The following is a 26,506-nucleotide window of genomic DNA, read 5'->3' as shown; positions in this document are numbered from 1 at the left end:
CCCTGACACTGTTGTTGGATTAACCAATGGGCAGGTGTGGGCGTTATTTAACGCTCAGTTAAAGCTGAGCCTGCCTTTGAGCTGGCCTTGGAGGTCTTTAGCCAAGACCTTGCTTCAGTTAACGTAGTGGCGCGACACACAAAGCTGTGCTCCACTGCCGAAGCCACACGCGATGTACAAGGTTAGATGTTTCTGTGGCACAGGTGGCTGCGTAAGATGAGGGCAAGCCCCCCGCGCAGCGCTCTGACTGTCCTCACGTCCTTGCATCTGCACGCAGAGGGGGTCTTGCTTGATGAAGAGGTGGTCTCCTCAGTGAGCAGAAAGGGAAAACTAGCCAGGTCAGCGAATCAGCTGATGACCAGTGGGTAACAGAGCTGCAGACAGCTTCTCCTTGGTTCTTTTTTTTTTTTTAAATATTATCAGTATTCAATTTAATATTAATTTTCTTAATCTTCAATATTAATATTCTTATTATTCAATTAAGAATAATAAAAATAACAGTGTTGTGTTACCTTCCATTATTCCATCATTTCTTCTGTAACGCGCTTCCCTTGTTTATGTAAATTACTCCTCGGTTCTTAAAATAGAACTCATCCCCTTTTAATTTAAGGCTCTGACTCAGGGCTTCAGAAGTTTGTTTTGTTTTTTAAATCAGGAAGGATTGCAGTTTTGTTAATCCAGAGGCTCTGAGTAAACGCACACCTGTTGGTGGGGTATGTGTTCTCATCAGCTGTTGCCAGACGAGTAAACCATTGGGGGTGTTGGTGCTTGTGCAACCCTTTAAGGTCTGCAGTGGGGAGGGGACTTTTCCTTTCTTAGACCAGAGGTATAGGACTGATATAGAATTTTAATGGATTCTTAAAGTCATCCTTGGGCCAACACTCTTTATTGTGAGACTCGTTACCTTTTTTCTTTTCAGTGCACATGGGAAAAGAGACCAGAAAACACTTTTTCTTGGTTACATGGGGACCTAGCTGCGGGGAGATGATTCCCCATGGGTCTTGTGTTTCTGCACATCCTGTGAGCAGAGGCACCGACTGCCCTTTCATTCTAGACTAGCTTTTCACGGATGCTCGAATAACTCACAGCCTTGGAAGACGGGGAGAGTGTCTCCCTCTAGAGTAAAGGGCCACTTTGCCGTCTCCCCCTGGGGCACAGGTCGGTCAACTTGCTTGTAGTCAGTCGTAAAGGATTTATGTTCCCTAAGTTGTGACACAAACCCAGAATCCACTTGGGTCCCTTTGCATCACCCCTGTGGGACTTGAGGGCGATGTGAACATGAAGCTCGTGCTGCCCGATATCCTGTCAGTAACAGTCTTTTGTCTCTGACCAAAGAGTCTTGTGTCTTCTAAGAGCATCTGTGAAACTGTGGCAGGTTAACTTGTTAGCCTGCAAGCAGCAAAAATCTCAGACTCTTTATACTTCCTGACACCGTCCTTAAACATTGCCCTGCCTTAAAACTAATATAAAAAACTTGAAAAATAGAGGAAAAAAATCACTTTTAATGCCATCACTCTAAGATTATAATCTTAATAATATTTTATGTACATCTTTCCAAATACATATTTCAACATAATTTTAATCTTACTGTAATACAAAATCATATCCTGCTTTCAATAATCAACACTCTTCTGCATATAAAGTAGTTCATTGTAATTGTAGACATTAGAAAACTTGGAAAATGCCTATTGCCCAGCGATGGGGTCCCTATCACTATTTTCTGTATTTCCTTCCCATATTTTATGTATATTTATTATAAAGTTATAAGAAAGAATATTACACTCTTTATTCACCTAGCATCACGTCTGGTGTACTTTCCTATTTCATCAAATACTGAAGAATAGTCTTGCTTGCTTTAATGATTATAGCATCGCATTCTTTGGAGGTCCTTTTATCATAATCATTTTACAATAATTTTTAAAATCAATTTTGGAAATTCATTATCTATTTCTATATTGCTTCTGCCTCTCTGTGTCTCTATTTCTTTGTAACCCGCCTCCCTTCTTCTGGGACTATACTTACCTGTATGTTAGAACTTTTCAGCATCTCCACATGCTTTCCTTGTGTTCTTTGCTGTACTTTCCATCCCTTTGTCTCTCAGTACTTCAGTCTGGGTATTTTATCCTGACGTACCTTCCAAGCTATTATTTCTTTATCTAAGTCTCACCTGCTTTTAAGTCTATCTTTTAAAGTTTTTAATTGTATTTTTCAGTTGAATTTCCATTTGATTCTTTGTATAGCTTCTAGTTATATGGTAAAATTATTTAATATCTCTTAGTTCCTTAAACATTACTTACAGCTATTCTCATGTCTGATAGCAGGACTCTCCGGCTGTCCTGTGGGTCTGTTTCTAAAGCCTGTGTTCTCTCTTGGCTTCCAGTCCAGGCTCCTCCATCTGTTTTGTTTTGTTTGTGAGACATTGTTATGAAACGCTAAGGCTCTGCTTGAGGCTCTTTCCTGCAGAGGAGCTTCCCTGGAAGAAAGCCAGGCTGGGGGCACAGGTCCCTAATTTAGTCGTGGATTGGGATGAATTGAGGCGTGTGAAGGCTGGTCCCTGTTCCTTCCAGGGTACAGCCCTTGAGGGTCCGAGCTACAAGTCCTGGCAGTTACAGCCTTGGGAGCTGATTTTCCCTCATCGCTGCAAAAAGCTGCAAAAAGCTCTGCTTATCTCTGCAGGCATTTTGTCTGTGCTTCTGCAAAACACAGGTACCTTGAGGATGAAGGTGGAGTCAAGTGTTAGGCTCGTAGCTCTGCTTCCCCTTTGACCTGAGCCTTGGCCCCGCGGTTCCTCAATGCTTTGGTTGCTTCCCAGTAACTTCAAACTGATTTTTAAAATAATACATTTTCAGCTTTTTAAAAGTTGTTCTCAGCAGGAGGGCTTGTCCAAGCAGTCCAGCCTACCGTGGCCAAAGTGGAACAGTCTCCACAGCTCAGTTGTTGCACATCCCCTGCTGTGCAGTGCTGGCCCTGGGGTGTGGTGGTAAATGAGACCTTTTGGAGGCCAGATGGGAACATTTTAATGTTCCTTCTCTTATTATGTGTGTGTTTTTTCTCCAGTAATTCCACTTAAGAGCAGTTTGTGATACTACATTAGTATTCTGACTTTGACCGGATGGCACTGGGAGTGTCTGTCTGTCCTCAAGGCAAGTGGACAGGCATGGCCCGCTGGTGTGGTGCCTTTGTGTCGTTCTCCTTGCTTTTTTTTTTTCTTCGTTACGCGGGCCTCTCACTGCTGTGGCCTCTCCCGTTGCGGAGCACAGGCTCCGGACGCGCAGGCTCAGCAGCCATGGCTCATGGGCCCAGCTGCTCCGCGGCATGTGGGATCTTCCCGGACCGGGGCATGAACCCGTGTCCCCTGCATCGGCAGGCGGACTCTCAACCACTGCGCCACCAGGGAAGCCCTCTGCTTGCTTTTTTGTTACAGCACCTTGCCTGCTCTCTTATGGCTACGTGCATCTATGTTCCCCACCAGCACTTGTGCTTCTTGAAAAGCAAGGACTGCATCTTCTTCTGTTTCTTGGCAAAGTTCCTTGCATAGACTAGTTCCTCAGTAGAGTTGTGTTTAAATGCACACGTTAAAGCTAATGTTTCGTGACTTGTCCGTCAATTTCAGACTTCCATCTACCCAAGGTCACCTCAGTGGATCTACTTTTGCAAGATTCCCAAATACTTCTAGACCAGTACACAGCCACATACACCACGAGAGGCTTCAGTGGGACGTGGCGCAGTGTCCTGCTTTATACTGGGCGTGAGGCGGAAGTCATTGCATTGGATGCAGGCGAGAGACCTTTCTTCTATTAAAAAATGCCAGAGGTCATGCTTACAATGGAGAACTATCTGTGGGATTAGCAGCGTGGCTAGTAGCTGAATAAATGGGGGGAACGCCAGCAGGTAGTAGGCGTCATGCTTACGGGGCCCATCCACTGCACGTGTCCCACAGCTCCAGGAACAGCTAGTACTGCCCCATGGGCTGCACGAAGGCAGGAAATGTCCTGTGTTTGCTCTTCAGCCCACTTTAGTCATTTCCTCTAAAGTAATGTGAGGCTAGAGGGCAGTAAATACGCATCCACTGAAGTTGTATTAAATTGATTACCACGTTACAGAACTTGTCATTCATTACTTCGTTAATTGATTCAACAGGCGTTTACCGACTGCTCTTGGAGCTGGGGATATAGCCATAAACGAAAAGTAAGAATTCCTGCTCTCGTGGGACTTTCATCTTTGAATCCTGTTTTCCAGTACTGATGTTTTTAAAAATATAACCATTTTTAAAGTGACAGTTCAAAAGATGGGCAGTGTTCTCCTAATACTTTTATTTTCTCCTACATGTGAGGCAGCTTTTCTGAATGTAGGAATATACAGCTGCTCCTCCCCAGTCTTGGAGTTTGCACCATGTTTATTTGTATCCCAGTACACCCGGATGTGGTCAGATGGTTACTGGAGGAAACGGCTTTACTGCATCTTTAAGTATATAGCAGGTGTTTAGGAAAAATTTGTTGCTTACTGTTAGACTGCATTGCTGATTATAAATATTTTTTATCCCATAAATCTGATGTTTTAGAAACATTTTACAAGATAATGAGGCTCACTAAGGTAAACCTAGTGATCTTGTAGGCAGGGGACTGGAATTATGATGCTGCTTTTCTGTAGATCATTAGATTAATAGATTGTTAGGGTTCTTCTTTCTGTACTGGCAAGTTAATATATCAGCTGGCGCTAGAGAAGGGGACCAGATTAGATGAAGCATCCGTGTGACGATGGTCTGAGAAGGAGAAATAAATGTGAGTCGACTTTCCAGGTCGGTGATTGAAGCTGTGGGCCTGCGGAAGGTTTCCTAGGTGAGTGGAGGCCTGGGGCTGAGCGTGGAGACCTGTGCCCAGTGACTGGGCAGAGATGCTTCTCCAGAGGTTCGCCATGTTACCAGTCTTTATGGGACGAATTTGGGTATTGGTTTCTGTTCTTATCTTTATTATGGTCTTTCTATTTTCTTTAGATTTATTCTGTTCTATTTCTGATTTCCTAAACTGGATTTTGGACTTACTTCTCAGAGCTGTTTTAGCTGAACTCACATACTTTGATGGGCAACATTTTATTGCTGCTCAATGCTAAGTATATTTTAATTTCCATTAGGATTTCATTTTGACCCATGAACTATCTGGAAGTTAGTTTTCAATTTTCCAAGTCTATTGGGTAATGTCTTGTTTGTGATTTCTGTCTTAAAGACGTTGTAATTAGAGAAAATGGCTCATGTGATATGAGTCCTTTGGATTACCGAAGCCTGCGTTGTAATTTAGTACGTTGGCACCGTTGATAAATGTTCTGTGTGTTTGGAAAGGATGTGTATTTTCTGCAGTTGGCTGCAAGGCTGTCCATGTCCAGTAGATCAAGCTTGTTACTTGTGTTTATTTCTCCCATGTGCTCCCTGAATTTTTGAATGCTTTTCCATAATAATTGAGAGAGGGGTATGGAAAGATCACAGCATATGGTAGGTCTGTCTGATTCTCCTTGATGACCTGTCAACTTTTGCCTTTCTGTATGGCATTCTGGGTCCTTTCCTGGCCTCTGTTTTGTTCATTAATTTTCCCTTCAGCTGTGTTTATCCTGTTGCTTAACTTACTTAGTAACTTTATTTTTAATTCCAATTTCTAGATATTATACTTAGTGCTTTTCCAGATCATCCTGGTCTTTCCGGGTTTGATTCCTTTCTTGTACTTTTAATTCATTTAAACATACTTATTTTACTAGGCTCTTCTATTCTTCAGGTATGCGAGGTTCTGTCTTTTGCTCTGTCCACGTGGTCTCGCGTGTTTACAGTTTTCGGTGGTTCGTTTTCTTCAGTGCCGTCTTCATTTGTGAATCCGAGGAGAGGTGAGGCCTCTTCAGCAGGTGTGTCTCCTGGTAGTATCATCACCAGCCTGGGAGAGATTTTTATGTAACTTTCTCAGCTTGTGAGTGTCCAGACCACATGTGTAGTATAATTTTGAACCCAAACCTGGGTGAAATTCAGGCTCATGAATATGAATTCACATATTTGTTTTCCTCTCCCTCCACCCTGTGACCTTCCCAGCTGGAGCCCAGATCAAGACAAGCTCCCTGTCTTCTCCCTCAGCAGATGGGCTGTTTTTGGTTTAAACTAGTTGGCCAGTTCCTGAAGATATAGCCTTTTGAGGGTCTCGGCTGTATCACAGGGGCCCTGACTGCAGCTCCCTGAATCCTATGGCCTCTGGTTCGGCTCTTCCTGCGGTCATTTGAACGTCCTCCCTCCCCTGAGGGTCACAGGTCCCTCTAGTGCTGGCTGCTCTGCTTTTCCTTACGTTCCTGAGAGGTCAGCTGTCAGTTAGAAGGATGACTGCTTTTATGTGGAGTGATCCAGTCTGTGGAGGGAGGACTTTTAGGCCTCCTGGTCCCTCACATGACTGGAAGCAGGCGTCTCCCTCAGTTTACGGGAGAAGCTTTTATTAGCATACATACTCTTCTTCTTTAAGTTTTAAAATATTTAGCGTGAATTTGCCTGTGCACCTTTGTTTTCAGGGTTATGTACATTTTCTCGTTTTAACAGTGGTTGCGCTGCCAGTTGGAGGAATCTGAAGAGGGCCTATTTTTAGCTAAATTCTATTGTAGGCCACAGGTCAGTTTTCAGTAAACACACGCACAAACCCATAAACAGACGCATATATACATTTCTATTAACTATCTTTCTAAATTCACCTGTTGTCTTTTCTGACTGGGAGGTAAGATATTAGGACTGCAGGATGGAGGCAAGCCCAGCGCCTCGGTGTTGGGTGGCCTGGGACTGCGGGTGATGGAAGCAGTGAGCCCACCCTACTTTCCCGGACACTTCATGGTTTGGGATGGAGAGACTCACATTTAAGGACCAGAGGTGAGAGGTCATGGCTCTGTTACAGCATCTGGCAAGAAGCACGTGGCTTGGTGGCTTTCTGAATGTTTAGCAGGACAGGACGGGCAATCGTAATGCCGCAGTGATTCGTGTATGACCCCACGAGCTTATACTCACTTTATTTAGAAATGCTGTGAAACTATATGCTAATTGCAGGCTTATGGGGAATATTTTAAATTATAATATTTTCATGTCAAGCATTTTAACTTAATTGTAAATAAATGATTTCATAAAAGGTACAAAAAAAATCATTGGAATGAGGATGGAAATAGACATCGCGTTAGGACAGCAGCTGTGCTCCTCTGCCTGGCCTCCGTTCCCTGTGGTTACGTGAGGAAGGGCTCCTGTTTAAAGCGAACCAGTCATCCTGGTCATACTCACACCTAATCCCCAGGAAGTCACATTCCTCAGTACAGCCCACACTAGGTTTTGCTTTGGAAAGGTCTCTCTTGATTGGGTATGATTTGTTCTAGATTATTGTAGAACTCTGTTTAGGACTTATAATATGCTTTAAAAAAACTTTTATTTTTATTTATTTATTTTTTTTGCGGTACGCGGGCCTCTCACTGTTGTGGCCTCTCCCACTGCGGAGCACAGGCTCCGGACGCGCAGGCTCAGCGGCCATGGCTCACGGGCCCAGCCGCTCCGCGGCATGTGAGATCCTCCCGGACTGGGGCACGAACCCGCGCCCCCCGCATCGGCAGGCGGACTCTCAACCACTGCGCCACCAGGGAAGCCCTTTATTTTGATTTTTTAGGAAAGATATGAGCCTCTGGTTAGGGCACAGTGCTGTTTATTGCCTGTGATATTGCCAACTTGTACTTTTCCTTTGTTTTTCTTTAACACATGCTATTTCTGCTAGAGCAAGGAGGTTTGTCTTTTTTTTCCTTGGTAATCGTGACATGCACCTCTTGAGAAGACTAGTCATAGCAGTCTCTTGATGTGACGGATTTTAGAGATTGTGCTCTTGCAAGAAATACTGAAAAGAAATTGGTGATGATTAAACAGGTTGAAGCAAGAGATTTAATTAGTGCTAAGAGACAGAACTTACAGTAGATCATGTCCATCTTCAAGTTGAGAATGAATTCCCTCTGCCATGATTACAATAGGATTTTAGTTCAAATTTCCTTTCTTCCCATGTCTTTCCTGATAAAATTGGCTAATAGAACTTCTTTGCATGTAAAATACCTTAAGTACCAAAGTCTTCTAATTTAGTTTTTCTTTCTTTCTGGAAAGAACATTGAAGACTGCTTCCAGATATTTCGCATTAGCAAAGTAGATTTTCTAGCAACAGGATGCCTATCTAAAATGCCTGAATTGACTTTAAAAAATCAACTAAATTTCATTTTCCCCGTGAAAGTATTTGTTTTGGAAAACACATACGGTTGCACAGCATGTGGGTAAAAACTTCAGCGTTGAGCTCTCGTCCAGCGCCTCCTTTGCCTGGGGCTCATCCAGTCCACTGACTCGTGGCCACGCCCCTTTTCCAAAACAGGCCTATGGGTCGGGTGCTGTCATTGGTGACTTTCACCGATAATAAAACACTAAAGTATATACGTTATTTACTTTAAAATTTCAAGTAAATGGGGGAGAACAAAAAGTTAGACCTATAATACCATCATTCAGTTTCTTCCTTTCAAGAATGGAAGGGAAAAGGGGTGTTTAAACGTAACCCCACCTTTTAAGTGTCTGAACCCCCCTTTTAAGTATCTTTTAAGTCACGCGTAAGCTCCCTTTGAGGCACCATTAATAGCTGTGATGCTTGGAAGGTTCCTTAGTGCTTTCCTTGTCCCCAGAGTTTTGATTGTCAGAACCTGAGCTTGTGGTTGTGCGTGAGAATATCACTTATTATGGGCTGCGTCTCTCTCCCACCTCAAAACAAACGAAACACAAATAGTTGCTTTGAAAATGCTGTCAGAGTTTAATTAAGCCAAGTCCAGCTAATTACCTTCAGCAGTGAGAGAAGTTTCACTCTGACACTTCCCATCTGGTGGCTTTCCCTAGACAGGCCCCGGAAAGACACCAGGAGCCCACCCGGGGATTCGCACCCGGCCGCGCTGCTGAGGTCAGGAGAGAGCGAGGTGTGTGTCTCTCGCTGTTTGCTGTCCTTCCCTGCTTCCCTCCCAGCCATCTGTGGGAACCCAGCAACTGCAGCCGCTCTCAGCTTTGTGATCCACCCAAGTGATGACGGTCCTGCGTAACAGTTTGCAGGCCCCCTTCCTCAGGCAAGCCATGAGTAACAGCAAGGAGATGAGCTCAAGGCTTGACAGGGACAGAGGCGTAACCCTGGCCCAGTACATGGGACACAACTGGGTCACTATTAACAACAACAGCAATCAAACTTCAAGCAGATGCGCCGTTAAAACCCTTGCATAATTGTAGCAGGTTTGGGTTTCCTCTGGTTCAAGTGTTCTTGCCTCTTTGATAATCAAATGATCTGAAGAAAGGCATAGAATTTCAAGGGAGAATCTGCAGGACAGGCTCACAATGAGGCCATTCACGGGACTCTTTTATTAGCTTACACTGTATCTGCATCACGTTTAGCCCCTGGCGTTACTACAAGGCTCCATTTAAACTTAACCCAACTTGCAGACTTAACTGATCCAGGAATTACTCAATACAACCAGCCAGCTACTGTAGCTTTTCCCCTCTGATAAGGGGATTTAACACAATGGGCTTCACAGTTCTTAAATGACTCCGTTTTTTTCCCCCTGTCTTTGAGATGTGGTGCTTGTGTGACCTTTTGTTCTGAATAAAATTCCACATGGTTTGATTATATTTTTTAAAAGTACCAGCAGACACAGTATTGACTTCTTACCCTTAGAGGAGAACGTTTAAAATCTTGTAGATGGTCTAGAAATGGAATTCATGTCATAATATTTACACAGCTAATCTCACTATATTAGATATTATTAAACTTGAAAGTATTTTATTTTTGGGGGGTGATTCTGATAAAATTCCTGGTAGTACTTGTGCATTACACTTTGACTTTTGCACACTTCCGGTTATCTGCTGGTGTCTGTGCCGTTTCTGCTACCACAGTGCTGATAGACTCACCTGGGCACACTCGGCCAGTATGTGGAGGGGAAGCGGCTGGGGAGCCTGACCTCAGAGTGGGAGACCCTTGAGGATGGATTTGGTAGCAAACCACTGAGAGCACTGTCGGCCCCCGCTTTGGATCACACCTCAGAATAGTGGGTCTCAAACTGTAGTGAACAAAAGTCATCAGAAGTTTGGATAAAAATGCAGACGCCTCGATTCCACGCGCAGGGCGTCTGAATCGGTAGGTCTGGGATGAGGGCCTGAGAATTTGCATCTTTAGCAAGCACCAGTTGATTCTGTTATCTGACCCCACTGAGAACCATTCCCCCCGATTCACCAGGGATTGGGAGCTCAGGGACCCTCCTGGGGAGGCGTGACCCTGGTGGGATTTCCCCAGGGGGTGGCAGGCAGGAAGGTTGCTCTGGAATGTCCAGCCAGTATCCTCTTCTGTTCCGCCTCCTTCCACAGCAGGGCGGCACCCGCCGTGAGCACCGCGTTCCCAGGGACCTGCGTCACCCGTGGGCCTGTGCTTGGGTGTCCGAGAACGTCTTCTCACCCCCAACCCCTTCTGTACGTCGTCAGAATTTCCGAGCAGTTGTTATCTGCGGTATTTAATCCGAATTTGCTTCTCTAGCCTCCCCCGTTACCGCCCTATTAAAGTAATTTTAGATTTTTAGAAACAAAGGTCTTTGTCAAAAGATTTCCAATTAGAAGCGGACTCTCAGGAAACCTTTTGGGAGTTATGGATGTAACATGTTTGTTCATTTCAGGAAGGTAAGATTCTTCCTTGAAGGTAAGTTGATCTGGTGATCAGGACAAACAAGTGGTGATGACTGCTGTTGATATCCCAGCGCTTTGCCTGCAGTGCTGTCGTGTGTTCTGTTTGTAGAACCCACCCCCAACGCGGTTGAAGGACTTGTTTATTATGAGAATTTTCAGTCCGACACACAACTAGAAAATACAGTTCCCGTATCTGCGTCACCTGGTTTCCAGAGTTACCAAGATTCGTCATACTTTTTGGCAGCATGTTTTTCCCCTGTTCCTAAATTTTGCTGGTCGTTTCTTAATTGGTTCTTTTTGGAATGACTCAAACATGAAACGCTTTGCTTGGGGTCTAAGTGCGGTGATCCTGTGTAGTAACTGGAAGATGTCCTTTTCAGGAATGTGTTCCAGAAAACCTAGAGCTGAAGAAGCAGCTCTTTGCTCAGCTGGATGGAATCGTTGGTGACCAAGTTGTCCTGAGCAGCTCCAGCTCCTGCCTCCTGCCCACCAGGCTGTTCTCTGGCTTGGTACACGTGAAGCAGTGCCTCGTGGCGCATCCTGTGAGTATGTCGAGCCTGGAGATGCAGTGAGTCTCACCTGGCTTTCCGGGAGCAACGTGTTTGGATGGATCTGCTAGTGCTTTGTAACTGCTTTACTGAGATATAAGTCACATATCACACAATTCAACTTGTACCTTTCAGTGGGTTTTAGTACATGTAGAGAGTTGTACAACATCAGTGTCTTACAAAGAATTTTATCCAAAAACCCCTTGAACTGTGTATCTTGTCCCTCACGCACTGTGGGAGAGAATGATCAATTCTTACAGACTTTCTCCTTAAGTAACTCACCGTCTAGCTGAGGGGAGAGACTGCTCATCAGATCATCCCAGTGCCAAGGAAAGGTGCCGCGTTAATGAAAAGTCTAGACCACATGGGATTCTGCAGGTGGGTCACCTGTACTGTGTGGTTTCCTGAACTTAGCTCAGAGTAGGGTCACTTGTGCTGATGTGCAGGGTCCGGGTCCCCCCGCCCCGAGATTCCGGTGCAGCAGCTCTGACTTAAACCCTCCTTTTTGTGGTCCCTTCCACCAGACGTTGCCACTGACTGCGCCAACGCACTCACCGGGCGTGCGCTGCGAGGCGTGTTGGACCATGAGCTCCAAGTTGGCACGTGGGCACTCAATCTTTTTGCGATTAACGTGTTAATGTCAGGAAAGGGGAATCAGAGTGGGGATTCAGGGGTCATTCGGTGGACGTTTGAGTACCGAGTGGAGGTCAGTGTGACCTTGGAGACCTGGGACAGCCTGCTAGGACAGAGACGCCACTAACTTAGCTCAAGCCCACCCCGGGCCAAGAACGAGCATGGGCCTCGTAGAATTGCCAGGAGACCAGCTTGACTGCAAGAGCAGGAGAAAGGTGGACGGCTTGGTAATACTTGGGTCATGGAGAATCGAGAGAGTTACTCTGAAGAATGAGAACTGGCAGCTCCTGCACGGAACTTGGGGCAGAATTCCCAGCACGAGTGGCCAGGGCCTAGGGAGGTGAGGGGTCCTCGAGTGGGGAGCAGGGAAATGCCTCTTTCTGAGCAAGAGGAGGTTAGAGGAGGAGATGAAGACCCAGGGGAGTCATAGATGCCTGCTGCGTCTTCCATGCTGCTCAGAGGGACAGCCTGGGAGTCATAGATGCCTGCTGCGTCTTCCGTGCTGCTCAGAGAGACAGCCTGGACCACCGTTTACGTGACTGAGTGGTCTGGATGTCCTCACACTGAAGTTTAATGGAAGGTGTAAAAGAATGGTTATAAGATAAGGAGACTTAGACCCAGAGCACAGAGAAGAAAACCAAGCATTTAGTTACCACTCCATACAGGTGAAAACAGCACCAGAGAGACCTTAACGGAAACACCCAAATACCAAGTCCCATGAAGCATGTCATGTCCTGCTTCCGTGACATATGTGTGTCCATAAGAAGCCTCTTAGACACCGTGATTGTTACTTGGTTGCTTCAATAAAAGGTGCAGGCCTCTTAGTCAGGAGCTTCCGTTTCTAACCAGTGTTTTTACTTCTAAGTCAGTTTAAAAAACAACTGAATCAAATTGTTCAGAAAACATCCCCTAAGTCCTCTGACAGGGGTTTTACTCCATCTCTCTCTTTTTTAAAAAAACTTTATTTATTTATTTTTGGCTGTGTTGGGTCTTCGTTGCTGCGCGCAGGCTTCCTCTAGTTGCGGCGAGTGGGGGCCACTCTTCGTTGTGGTGCGAGGGCTTCTCATTGTGGTGGCTTCTCTTGTTGCGGAGCACGGGCTCTAGGCGCATGGGCTTCAGTCGTTGTGGCACGTGGGCTCAGTCGTTGTGGCTCGTGGGCTCTAGGCGTGTGGGCTCAGTAGTTGTGGCGCACGGGCTTAGTTGCTCCGCGGCATGTGGGACCTTCCCAGACCAGGGCTCGAACCCGTGTCCCCTGCACTGGCAGACAGATTCTTAACTACTGCGCCACCAGGGAAGTCCCCACATCCCTGCTTTATAGTAAAGAGAAATTCACCGAGGAGAGACATGCTTCCAGTTCTTATCATTCTGCTCTTAAAAAGGCTAGAGGTTAAACATTTTTATAAGAATTCAGTGATGATAGGCAGGAGACAAGTGATTCAACTAAGGCATTGCTTTGTAATTTATTTGAACTAGATGCTATCCTCGCTTGCTTTCTAGGAAGGATGCGACAGGGTGACCAAGACAGGCTGGGAGCAGAATAAACCTCTGAAGTGTGGGACCAGCTGCCTCTCCCGCCAGTCCTAGGAGAAATAGTTTCTTCTCTCTTCTGTAGAAGAAGTCCTTTTAAAGGATGCTTCATATAGTTACTTGGTAGATGTGAGATTCTACCAGTTTTCACCCCAACATGGAGGGAAGACAATTTACAGTCAAGCCTCATTCGGGGAACAGTTTCGTGTGCATCTGCTTAGTGGTGAGGCTGATCAGCAGCCTTTAATCAAACAGCCTTTTCCTTTTTCTGTTTTTGTTTTTTGGCCGTGCCCGGCGGCATGTTGGATCTTAGTTCCCCGACCAGGGATCGAACCCGTGCCCCGTGCAGTGGGAGCGCGCAGCCTTAACCACTGGACCGCCAGGGAAGTCCCTCAAACAGCCTTTTCTTTAGATGTAGGAGAATTTTCCTTGAGAATCTTCAAGAGTGGTTTCTCAAAGGAAACCAAGAACACCAGAGCTGGGTGGGCAAGCATTTCCACTTGAGTGGACAGACTCTTCCTGTCTTAGCATCCATCACGATGTTGAGGCTGAAGAGAGCTTCTGATGTTGTGTGACTTCTGGGTAAGGTATGATTGCGGAAGCAGATGTTTGAGGCTCGACATGGAGAAGTTAAGGAAATGCCAACGTTAGGGAAGATACTGCCAATCCAATCATTTTTTTTAAATTAATTAATTAATTTATTTTTGGCTGTGTTGGGTCTTCGTTTCTGTGTGAGGGCTTTCTCTAGTTGCGGCGAGCAGGGGCCACTCTTCATCGCGGTGTGCGGGCCTCTCACTGTTGTGGCCTCTCCCGTTGCGGAGCACAGGCTCCGGACGCGCAGGCTCAGTAGTTGTGGCTCACGGGCCTAGTTGCTCCGCGGCATGTGGGATCTTCCCAGACCAGGGCTCGAACCCATGTCCCCTGCATTGGCAGGCAGATTCTCAACCACTGCGCCACCAGGGAAGCCCTCCACTAATTTTTAACACTGACACAGTAGACCGGCAATGACTGTTGTGGAAAGAGGATGGCTGGGGGCAGGGTAGGTAGAAGCTTACGAGGTCAAGACGGCTGGGAGCAGAGAAATCCCGAGAGAGGTCAGGGGTTTGGAGGTAAGCGGTAAATGTACGGGACGGCAGTTTGCACGCTCCGATGTGAACCTCAGCGTTGGTTATGATTCATGCAGTTCTGTGCTCACGTTCTTTCGTTTCCTCCCTGCTCTGTGCATTACTTCATTTCTCGAGTTTCTTGTCACTGGTGCTGAATCTCGAGGGGCCCCGTCCGCCCTGCTGCTGACCCTTCGGAACAGTGAGCCAGCCCTGCCGGAATGACGCCCAGACGCCAGTGCCGTCTTCCTGACTCTCTCTGCTCTGTCTCTCTCCTAAGGTAAATCCACCCTACTACGTCCCGTTGGTGGAGCTGGTCCCACACCCAGAGACGGCCCCTGCGACGGTGGACAGAACCTACGCCCTGATGCGGAAGATCGGACAGTCCCCGGTCAGACTCATGAAGGAGGTGGACGGCTTCGCTCTGAATCGTCTCCAGTATGCCATCATCAGCGAGGCCTGGAGGCTCGTGGAGGTGTGTGCGCCGCCCTCTGTCCTGGCAGCTGAGCAGAGGAGGCAGGAGCCTCTGGGCACGCCATGCGGGTGGGAGAATCAGACACTTGCTCTGTTCCGGAGACCAAGGGCAAGCTCTTCCTCTCTGTGTCTCAGAGGTTCCCCTGTACGGTAGGTCACTTGACATTCGGATGTGATGATGGGCTCCTCTTCCTGCCCTTTCCTGTCGTTACCACGTAATTATCTCTGTGACATGCTGCATTTTCCCACTATCTCAGATTCTGCTCCCCCTACTCCCAGTATTATAATTTTTCAGGAGGAAAAATAAATTATATTTTGAGTAAACTTGTATCCTCTAAAGGAACCCAGTTTATTTCAAGAGCTTGAGGAAGAAACAGTGGATGACTTTTTTTTTTTTAATTTATTTATTTTTGGCTGTGTTGGGTCTTCGTTTCTATGCGAGAGCTTTCTCTAGTTGCAGCGAGTGGGGGCCGCTTCTCATCACGGTGCGCGGGCCTCTCACTGTCGCGGTCTCTCTTGTCGCGGAGCACAAGCTCCAGATGCACAGGCTCAGCGGCCATGGCTCACGGGCCTAGTTGCTCCGCGGCACGTGGGATCTTCCCAGACCAGGGCTCGAACCCGTGTCCCCTGCATTAGCAGGCAGATTCTCAACCACTGCGCCACCAGGGAAGCCCTGGATGACTTTTAAACTTGTTAGTAGCATGCTTGTCTCACATATAGACAAGAGATTATTTATATATGTATAAATTTACACACATCTCTATTGACATACGTGTAAATTTATGTACATATATGTTTAACATCATCCTTGAATTAAAAGATTTTAAACGTGACTTTAAAAATTGCCTGGCCACACGCGCTCCCACCTGCATTTGTGTGAGGGGCCTGGTCCCTGGCAGGGAGACGTCAGGGCAGCTCCACACCTGGGAGTGGCCCAGGCTCTGCCGGTCTGTGCTCCATCCCTCACTTTCTGATGCTTCCCCAGCTTCTGAACTGGTCAGTAGCGTGCTCTGCCCACACCTGTCCTGCTGAAACTCGGCAGAGTGAGCAAGGGTCTGTCCAGGTACGTGTGGCGAGAAGGGGGCTCGGCCTCAATCATCTTCGCCTGGAATGGATTCACAGCCTCTAGTCTCGACTCCCGCGGATGCCTGGCGGTCCCAGCCTGAGACAGAACAGGGAAGCTGGCCTGGGGGCACCGGCTTTCAGCCTCCCAGTGCAGGATGCACGTGACCCTCCCACAGAACCCTGGCTGTGGCATTTGGTCACATCCCTGTTGGGTTCATCATCTGAGCTGACTGCTCACACTAGCTGCAGTTCTGTGTCCTCGCTGTTTGAATCCAGTTAATGCTCCTACATCTCCGAGATGCAGTGTTGGGATTCCCACTGTGAAGTTTTCAGCTTCAATTTCTCAGTGACTGTAAAATGTTTTGGAATGTCAATCAGTGGTAGAAGCACTGAAGTAAAAACAGCCCCTTGGAGATCTGTTTAAAATATTTCCACCAGGACTTCCCTGGCAGTGCAGTGGTAAAGAATCCGCCTTCCAATGCAGGGGATGCGGGTTCGATCCCTGGTCGGGGAACTAAGATCCCACAGGCCACGGAGCAACTAAGCCCGGGCGCCACAGCTACTGAGCTCGCGCGCCTCAACGAGAGAGCCCACGTGACACAAACTACAGAGCCCACTGCGCTCTGGAGCCCGCGCGCCACAACTAGAGAGAAGCCCACGCGCCACAACAGCAACAGAAGATCCCACATGATGCAGCTGAGACCCGACGTGGCCAAAAAAATAAAGAAAATAAAATAAAAATATTTCCACTTGTCTAGAGTACGGGAACTTAATATACCGCAAGAAAAATTCACTATTACAGTGAAACGTTGCGGAGATTTTAGGGCGACTTTTATTTGTAAGATATCTTAGTGCCTGGAAGAGATGGAGAAAAGCCCTGCAGTTGAATTTTGCTTTCTGTCATCTAAACGAGGAACACCAACTCGAGGAAAACTCAAGAGTTGGGAAGTTTTCCTTCCTCTTCTGTTTTCTGGAAGAGATTGTAAAAGTTCTGTTAATTCTTCCTTAAATGTTTGGTCGAATTCTCCAATGAAACCACCTGGCCTGGAGAATTCTTTTTTGGTCTTTAATTACAAATTCAGCAGCTTTAGTGGTTGTAGAACCATTCAGGCTGTCTGTTTCATCTTGGATGAGTTCTGGCGGTTTACGGTTTTGGAGAAATCGGCCCGTTTCTTCTGTCGCTGAACTTACGAGCGTGAAGTTGTCGGTGGTGCCTGTCGTGACATCCCTGGGTTCATTCCTGTTGTGGGTGATTCATGTCTGCTCTCTTTATCTTTGTCATGCTAGAGATTTATCAGTTTTGGTGCTTTCCTGAAGAGAAGGCTTTTTGTTTCATTGATTCCCTCCCCCTGCCCCCCCACTGTGGTTTTCCTGTTTTCAGTCTCACTAACTCTGGAGGGAGGGTATCCCTTCATCCTTGCAACCAAGCAGGAGAGAGAAATTCCAGGAAAGACAGGGTGGGAGCGGTGTGTGTGCGTGCATGTGCGCGTGCATGTGCGTGCGCACGCGTGTGCGTGCGTGTGTGTGTGTGTGTGTGTGTGTGTGGTTCCTGCACGGGCCTGTCCTTCGTGGGGAACCAGGGGAGATGAGCCAAGGTCGGGAAGAGGCTGCGCAGAGCACACTGTCCCGTCCCAGCCCGTGAGCTCCGCAGGGCATCCATTGTGGGAGCAGGACGGGTGCCCCGGCTGCAAGGGCACGTGGGCGCTCACAGCCATGCAGTCCGTTTTTTCCTGGACCGTTTGGCTGCAGAATTGGGACGGAGCAGCCCCTGTTGGCTGGGAAATGCCAATGGCTATAGTCTAGTCATCCGAGGTTAGGTCACTGGGTGACAGGATCCTGTTGGCCAGAAAAGTGATTTTCAGTCGATCTTTAGCTGACGAGCACAATAAGGGAAGTAGTGTTGTAATGACAGACTCTCGCCCAGACAACAGCTGAGCTTGTAGTGCCCGTAAATTCCTGCCCTGTTGAGGGAGGGTCCGTGGAGGCGAGCGGGAGTGAATCACGGAGCCGCCCTTGGGTTCTCAGCCCATCGGAATGTGCGGGTGGTAATGAGCTTTAAATTGCTTACCTCCGGTTTTGTTCATCCTTCTGAGAAAGGTAACATCCAGGTGATTTCTGCTCCTTGGGCCTCTGGCGTCTTGCTCGGGGCTGTGGTCTGTGCGGGACCCTTTGAGAGATTCCAGGCTTCCGTGGTCCAGCTTTAGTCCTGGCAGGAGCACAGCTGTTATGAGGACTGGTTTCAGCTAATAAAGTGCATCTCCAGGATCGTGTGGTAAAGTTCACAGATGAGACATTTTGTGGTAAAGCCACTCAAGGGTTTCTGTTGGATGTAATTTAGGAGAGCACAGCGGTCCCTCCAGCATATTTGAAGTCGTGTCTAGATTACTTCCAATACCTACTACAACCTCAGTCACGTGTAAACAGTTGTTCATACAATGTCAGTGCATTTAAATAGTCGTAAATAGGATGTAAAAACTGTGTAAACAGTTGCCTTTCTAGCAAATTCAACTTTTGCCTTTTGGACCTTTCTGGATTCTTTTTCCTGAATATTTTTGATCCACGATCAGTTGAATTCGAGGATGTGGAACCCGTGGATACAGAGGACTGACTGTAAAACACAGGAATGAGGAGTCTTAGCACAGCAAACCACTGAGAATCATCTCCTCATCAGTGACTTCCGTTTGTATATAGTATTTCAGAGCTTACAAAGTACTTTACATTTCTCATGATTTTCAGAGTTTTTCAGATCATCCAGTCCTAAAACCACGAGAGACATATTGTTATTTTTGCCTTTACAAATTAAGTGGTTTGATCCATGCTCCCCGGTCTGGTAGGGATTCAGACCTGTGCCGCCTGTGTGCCACGGTGTCTGCATTTGTAAGTGAAGATGACAACGGACTGTTCCCCGTCAAGATCTGCTGAGGGTTGGACGGGTTATGTCTGTAAAGGGCTTAGAACGTGGCTGGCGTGTACTAATGCGCGAGTAGGTGTTATGGTTACAGTGATGAGGTGGCAACCACGTTTTCTGAATCCCAGAGTCCAGGGATGTAACAGCAGTCACCTGTGAGTTAGCTCCGAGCTGCAATGCTCACATGCCAGGGCACGAGTGAGGTCCTGGGGCTCAGGGTGGCAGCGCGGGCGTCACCTGGGCGCTTGCTGGAGGGTCAGCGTCTCAGGCCCCACCCCAGCCCTGCGTAACTGGACTCTGCATTTTTTCAACCCCCTCCCCTCCCAGGGGATTCCCGTGCATCGTAAAGGGGGAGGAGTCCTGGCTCAGCCCTGAGACCTTGGCCTCAGCCTTGACGTATGGAATTCCATCTGTTCTAAGATAAAATTGATTTATTTTTTTTACATTTTAACATCTTCGTTTTATTGGCAGCATTTTTCTTCCATAATGGAGCGTTAAATGCTAATTTAACTTTCAATCAATGGAGTCTTAACTTCAATGAGATACAGTATATTCTGCCGTCTTTCTCAGTTGCCTTTTCCCCTTCCATGTTTTCTGTCTTTGCGTGTCTCTTGTTTCTGACCCTCTTTATCTCTGACTCAGGGCTCACAATAGATAAACATGCAGCTCTAACCATCTTTGCTTAGTGGAAAGACTCTTACATGGTCCCGATTCCTAGTCCTAGATTTATGGCACTGAATACCTCTGGTTATCCCGAAAAAAATGTGAAAATTGATTTTAAGACAAGATTTAGTTCACTTGTGATTAAAACACAAACACAGCAGAACAAACGAATGCTAGGTTTTCACTGCTCCTCCAAATCAAAGCTCCCGTCCCCCTCAGTCCCCCAGATGCTGTCTTCCCCGTCACGCCGGCCGCACGTTTGGCATCAGCGATCCTCACGTGGCCTTTGGTTTCCAGAGCAGGGATGCAAACCGTAGTCTGGTTTTCCTCATTTGTCGCAGGCCTGTGTGAACAGAGTGTCCCTCCAAGGGTGACGGCTCCTTGGGCCTGAGAGGCGGCCCTGCCGGCCCCCGCGAATCCGGTGCTCCCGGGCTGGTGCTGTAGGCTGGGCTGCGGGTTCCAGCCTCGCCGTCAAGCTACACCTAAACTGGAGAGAACTGCCAACTCCTTTACGGAGGGGCCGACACCGGGGACCGATAGTACTGAGCGGAGTTTGGGGGGAAGATGACCTAACGCCGTAGACTCGCTGCCTGAACTACCCCTTAGGTTTCTCTCACTTGGGCTGTGATCGCGTGGCGGGAGGCGGTTGTTGGATTTCGCTCTTCTTTTAGAAGCCAGTGTGAGCATGGGCCCAGTTCTCCAAGTTCAAGTTCAACCCCAGAAGTTTGCTTCTCGCACACGGAGCCTTCTGAGAAGGAAGCCAGGTCAGACAGCGAGCCGCCTTGCAGCCGTCCTTTCCTGAGTCTGGGGGGGCCTTTTCTCCATGAATGGCACCCTGAGTACGTACAGGACCTGCCAATGACTCGGGAGGCAAACCAGCACGAACAGGTGGCGAGGATGAAGAGAAGGAGAAGCAGGCTGAGTCACTTGCTCTGCAGGCTCTGGGATCAAGGAAGGCTGCAGAGACTCGTGGCCTGAGTGGCTCGACAAGAGAAAGCACGTTCGAAGCCGTGCTTCCGGGCAGGTGGAAGGCGGGGCTATTTTAGAAGCTTTTATTTAGAGAGAAGGTGTTGGAAACACCAGGACCGCTTAAGGCTTGGCTCCCCTGGAGCGCGGCCAGTAGGAAAAAGCTGAGGCTTGAGCAACATGTTACAGAAGAGACCTTGGCGACACCCATCGGTGTACTTGGCAAGAAGAGTCATGTAGAAGGAGTGAAGGGCGGTTAAGGGCGCCAAGAAAGAGGCCAGCTCCTGCCCTCCCCACCACACGCTCAGCTGTAGGATTTTCTACATGTTACGTCTTTTAAACTTTAAACTTAAAAGTTTAGGGGTTGCGAATTCCCTGGCAGTCCAGTGGTTCATACTCTGAGCTTTCACTGCCGAGGGCCTGGGTTCCCTCCCTGGTCGGGGGACTGAGATCTTGCAGACCACACAGCTTGGCCAAGTAAAGAAAGAATAAGAAATAAAAAGCAAATTTATTTCTAAAAAAAACCGTAAACTTTTTTTGTTTTTGGGGGGGGGGGCCTTGCTGCATGGCTCGCTGGGTCTTAGTTCCCTGACCAGGGATCGAACCCGGGCCCTCGGCAGTGAAAGCGCAGAGTCCTAACCACTGGACATCCAGGGAAGTGCCTATGTTTTTCTCTCACACAAGTAAAGTGTCTGAGTGGATTTCCTCATGGTTGCCTTTTCCTCCCCCAGCTCTGAGCCTCGGTCCTTCCAGGAAGGATGCTTCCTCTGTTTGCCGCTTTCAACCGGGGCCTGGGCAGCTCTCCCTGCCCCACGCAGGGCTCGGCTTCCTGCGCCGCCGGGTGCCCGGTCCATCCCTGCTTGGTGTTCATCTGCTCCAGGGTCCACGAGTCTTATGACTGCCCATCACCAGGCGCCCTAGGTCAAAATTCACCCATGGAAACTTCTTCTAAAACGTTTTCCTGCCATCTCTGCATTATTTATTGTACCTCCTGAAAACCTAACCTCGACAAGGCTGAGGGAACTGTCTTCCCCCGGCCCCTGGAGCTCACCTTTCAGCCCTGGCCCACGTCCCTGTGCTCACCTGGCCTCTGTCTTGCCTTCCGAAGCCTGGGTCAGCTTGTCCGTGGCAGGAAGTCCATCCCCAGAGGACACTGAAGGGTTCTCTGGGTTCCAGCTGTTCGAGCTCTTTCTCCCGTGCAGTGTACCGAGCCTGCTGTGGACCCAGCTGCACTGTCATCCTCCTTAGCTTAGCCTGCTTCTCGGGGGACGCGTCAGCTGGGACTACAGGCCCTTCGGAGCAGGTGTGCCACCCCCTTCATGAGGACCATCCTCCAAATTAACTGAGACCTGCTTTCTCGGCTGTAAGTTGGAAGAGCCTCCTATCAGTGGCCTTCCGTTCAGAGGCAGATGGAGAGGGAGGCGTTTCTCGTTACAGGGCAGCTCTGGAAGGACACCAGGGTCTCAGCATTTTAAGAAGCCCCAGAACTATATCAGGACCCACACCTGTGGCTCAGCAAGTGTTTCATGTCCTTCACTGACCACTGGGAGGCGATCAAATTAACAAGAGGCCACTCCTGGCCGACGCGCGTTAGGCCGCGTGTGACAACCTGTGGGCGTGCAGGCACGGCAGGAAGGCGGGGGGCACTGGGCTGCAGGTTCGCGTCTGGAGCTCCTGTTCCTGCTGGCGCCTCCTGTGCGTGGAGCTGGTCCGTCCAGCTCTCCTGAGGTTCCCTCCTGCATGGGGAGCGCCCGGCCCAGCTGCAGCCCGCAGACTCGGACGGTCTCCCTCAGGGCGGAACAGCCGAGAGACTTGATCTGCTGGCTGGGAATCACCAGTCAATTAGAACTCTCCCGGCAGCGACGGCCTGTAAGAAGTAGACCATTTCTGTAATAGGATTTACCCTTTTACGGGAGGTTATTTTCTGAGTAGCCGCGCTGGCGAGCAGCAAAACCCTACTGAAAGGAGAGATTCTGCTGACTTACTGTTTCAGAGACAACTCCAGCCCCATTAACAGATACATGTAATGCAGACACCAACCACATACTCAATTTAAAAAACCTGCTTGGCATGCCTGGGGTTGCTGCAGCAGTGTTTAAAGTAGAAGCACCTATGCTAGGATTCTGACCGCTCTAAAAGAAAACCAGGGACTTCCCTGGCGGTGCAGTGGCCGAGACGGCGCCTTCCAGTGGGGAGCTGGGATCCGCGTGCCTCGGGGCCGGGAAATCGGGGCACGGGGCACAGGCTGTATTGCAGCAAGTTCGCTGAAGACTTTAAGGATGTTCCACATCCCAAAAGAAAAAAAAATCTTTAAAAAGGAAAAGAAAATGAAATGCTGTCACTCTAACACCTGACTGGTAATCCCCACCCACAGCTAATCGGGCAGTGATGGCTTTCAGGTCCTCTGCTGTGAGCTGGAAAGTTAACAGGCAGGGCGGGGGAGGGCGGGGGAGGGTGGCGCCCCCGGTGGAGGACAGAGGCGGAGGGAAGGCGTCCGCAGGAGAACGGGCAGAGAGGCGAGGCGCAGGTGACCTCTGGGACAGGGAGCCTGAGGCCCGGCCATCCTGCTTCCCGAGGTGCAGGCGGGAGCGGCCCTGGGGGTGTGAAGCTCCGTGGCTGGTCGTGAGGGGCAGGTGGCCACGGGCCAGGGGTGCCTCGGCGTGGAGGCCGAGGGCTTCCGCTGCTTGGCGCCCACCTCTCTGTCGAGAGCCCTGTTCCCGGACGACCCCAGTTAGGGCTCCACCACCGCAGCGAGCCCTGGTGCGCTTACATTTGCACGAACGGATGCCTTGGGCTTTGGCTGTATTTAAGGTCCAGGCCTTTTCTTTGTGTTGGACTCATAATACTGGTGTTTTTCTCCCTGAAAGCTTTGTTACGAGCGCTGCAAAGTAAGAAAAATCACACGAGGGTGTCGCTGCCGTGGCCCCGACAGCTCTGGACTATCCCTCGGGTTAAGCCAAAGCCTTTCCCCTCTTTCCTTTTCATTTTTTGGTTTCTTTCCGCTAAAAGCTTTATTCTTAAAAATATTCAAAGGGAAAATACCACTTACGTTCCCTACCCTGAGCCAAATTGCTTTTATTTTTCTGTGTTCTTGTCTAGCCTCTGTTAAGAATACTTTCCTCGAGGGGTTTCCCTGGTGGCGCAGTGGTTGAGAGTCCGCCTGCCAATGCAGGGGACGCGGGTTCATGCCCCGGTCCGGGAAGATCCCACATGCCGCGGAGCGGCTGGGCCCGTGAGCCATGGCCACTGAGCCTGCACGTCTGGAGCCTGTGCTCCGCAACGGGAGAGGCCACAGCAGTGAGAGGCCTGCGTACCGCAAAAAAAAAAAAACAAACAAACTTTCCTCGACTTTTTATTCATTTCTAATGGCTTCATGAGATTTCATTCCACTGATCCTTTTGAAAAAATCTAATCGTTCGCCTGCTGTGGGTTGTTTTAAGGTCATTTCAAGTTTTCTGCCGTACGATGCCTCTTTGCACATACGGTCTCCTCCTCTGGCGCCTTCTTCTCCCAGAACAATTCGGGCAGTGGGATCGCCCCGTCGGGCCGGACGCCTGCCGAGGATGTGGCCCCGTCTGCCCCTCACTTCCCAGTGGCCTGGCCGGGACCGTCCACCGCGAGCTCTCGTCTCCTTGCCCTGCGTCCCCTCTGAGGCGCTGGATGCGGGGGTTTGATGCGTATGAGTCAGTGTCCCGTTGCATCAGCTAAATGTGTTCAGTCAGCTCTTCTCCAGGGTCGCACGGTTTGCCTGTGTCATCCCGCAGGAATGGCCCCGCCCCGCTTCCAGGAAAACACAGGGTGCTGAGCGGCTCACAGACCCGACAGCCTCTGGGTGACAGCGGGGCAGCACTTAGCAGTCTCCCCTTTTTCACCTATGAAAGTCCTGTCCTTGCCTCGCCTTTTCCCTGGAAGGAAGTGTGGGTGGGGACGGGTGAATCAGGGCTTCGTCACTGGCTCCGGAGCCAGTTTTCATATTGTGTGTGGGAGACGCAGTGCTTAGCGAAAGAGTGTAGGAAACAAAGGCATGCAGGCGTACGTGAGTGGAAGGAACTAACTCATGGTTCTAGCTGGTTTCTTGTGAGAAAAACCCGAACCCTCATCATCGTGATAGTCCTTGGTTTAAACTCCACGATCAGTAACTACGTTATTACTCTGTACCGTTTGTTCATAAGGGCTGCAGGGATGGACTTTCTAAAGAGTCCAGTGCCCCGACTCGGGCTTGACTATCTCTGCACCGGGGTCACTGGCGTCTGGCTTGACACTGAACGTCTCTGGGGATCGGGGACTAAGCCTGAGGTGGCCTCTTTCTCTGTAACCCCTTCTCCTGGGCCTCTGACGGGGGCGGGGGGTGACGCTGGACCAGCACACGCTTCCTTCACGCCCCTGGATGTTGCATTTCGTCGTCTGACACGCTAAAGCTTTTTTTGTCTCAGTTAAGACGTTGGATTGAAGCCTGCGCAGCTCTGGTTGGGGGAACTTGTGTATAACCTCGTCCAGATTCCTGGGAGGCGGGTCTGTTCCTCGTGGTGATGGTGCCGGCCGAGGTGGAGAAGTGTTTGCGCAAGAGAGACTTGAAAATTCAGGACCAGGTGTGGTGAAAAGTAGAGATCAAAAGCTGGGAAATAGTAAAAGAGAACCAGACAAGGAAAGACGGCATGAGACGTGAGAAAGGCAAGTGACTGCGAGGCCATATGCCAAAAGTATGTGCCTCGAACAAGAAAGTTTAATATGAGAAGGGGGTGATTAGAAGGAAGGGTATTTCTGGGCAGCTGGTCATCAGTAGAGGAGACAGTCCCATGGCTCTCCCTTCAGCAGATTTTGCATTCCTGAGCTACGCAAGACCCCCGCCGCCTCCCCCTTCTTTCACGTACCCCCGAAGGACAGGCCGAGCACCACGGTCCTTATTTTAGTGGTGTCTTCCCATCCTCCTGCCCCTGCTCACAAAGTACCAGACCCAGGATGCCCGAGGGTAAGGATCGTGCTTTGAGCTTCCACTCTGCCCCCTGCGAGGATCGGCTGGGCTGGGCCAGAGGGCCGCTCATTCAGTCAGAGCCTGTGTTTCTCTGAAGATGTTTTATAGATGCGATTAGCAGCTACAGTCAGTTGACTTGAGTAAGGAGATTATTCTCAATAATCTGGGCAAACTTCATCCCATCAATTGAACAGCCTTAAGGGCAGAGCTGAGGTCTCCACCAGCGGCTCCCGCCCTGGATGTCAGATGTGCCGGTGTCCACACGCCGATTCTTTGGCATAAATCTCTTGGCGTATCTATAGCTGAGCAGTTCTGTCTCTCTGGTGGGACCCTGACTGGTACATCCCAGACCTTTCATTGCACTTGAAGTTTGCACCTTGCTTGTGGGCGGCAGTCTGGGAACCTCCTGTGGGCACGCCAGGTGCAAAGTGTATGCCCAGGCCGTGGGTGTGTGTTGGTGTACTGTGGAGTCTTAGACTTTAGCTAAAGGAGGTGAGTTGAGGCAGGAGGTGTTCAGTGGAGGGGCTCCTGCCCACTCTGGCTGGGCTCTCCTCATCCAGTGGTTTTTCAGGACGTGATGCAAACCACCTTTTGAACTAGCAGTGATCATAGTGTTCATTGCTCTGTCTGAGATTTAGGAAACTTTTAACCACTTGGGGCTTTTCCTTGTACGTGTGACTTGAGAATTTTACCACGAGATAGAGGAAGTACTGATAGCTATACTGACCCCCCAGGCACACTGGAATGAGGGGGTTTCCAGTCCTCAAACTGCTGCGGGGGTCCTGTCTCTATCCAAGGAGTCGTCACCAGATCCATTCATCTCAAGCGCTTGGCCCGCCTTTTATGCCATAGCAAGGATTTATTTAGTTATTATTGATAATGTTAACATCTAGGCCACAGGTGGCACTAGGGCTCTGGGTGGAGCGG

General features: G+C 49.0%; 1 protein-coding gene and 1 long non-coding RNA gene across 5 annotated transcripts in view; one reads left to right on the top strand and one right to left on the bottom strand.

Moving 5' to 3' along the window:
- CRYL1 (crystallin lambda 1) overlaps nt 1–26,506 on the top strand; it is a 73,891-nt gene that overhangs the window by 38,850 nt on the left and 8,535 nt on the right. For 3 of the 4 annotated variants that reach the window (XM_019936927.3, XM_019936930.3, XM_073794926.1), the window contains 2 exons: nt 11,101–11,262; nt 14,812–15,006. In XM_019936927.3, coding sequence (XP_019792486.2) covers nt 11,101–11,262; nt 14,812–15,006 — 357 coding nt within the window. The remainder of the gene's footprint in view (nt 1–11,100; nt 11,263–14,811; nt 15,007–26,506) is intronic. The other variant, XM_073794925.1, reaches the window with a different exon arrangement.
- LOC141276996 (uncharacterized) lies at nt 15,391–24,805 on the bottom strand. Its single transcript, XR_012327495.1, has 2 exons — nt 21,691–24,805; nt 15,391–18,276 (listed from the first exon to the last, which is right to left on the bottom strand). It is a non-coding gene; the product is annotated as an uncharacterized lncRNA (long non-coding RNA).

Source organism: Tursiops truncatus, chromosome 18 (genome assembly GCF_011762595.2).
Source record: "Tursiops truncatus isolate mTurTru1 chromosome 18, mTurTru1.mat.Y, whole genome shotgun sequence".
Taxonomy (NCBI): Eukaryota; Metazoa; Chordata; class Mammalia; order Artiodactyla; family Delphinidae; genus Tursiops; species Tursiops truncatus.
The sequence above is the reverse complement of the archived record's forward strand: the minus strand, read 5'-3'. Positions and strand labels throughout refer to the sequence as shown.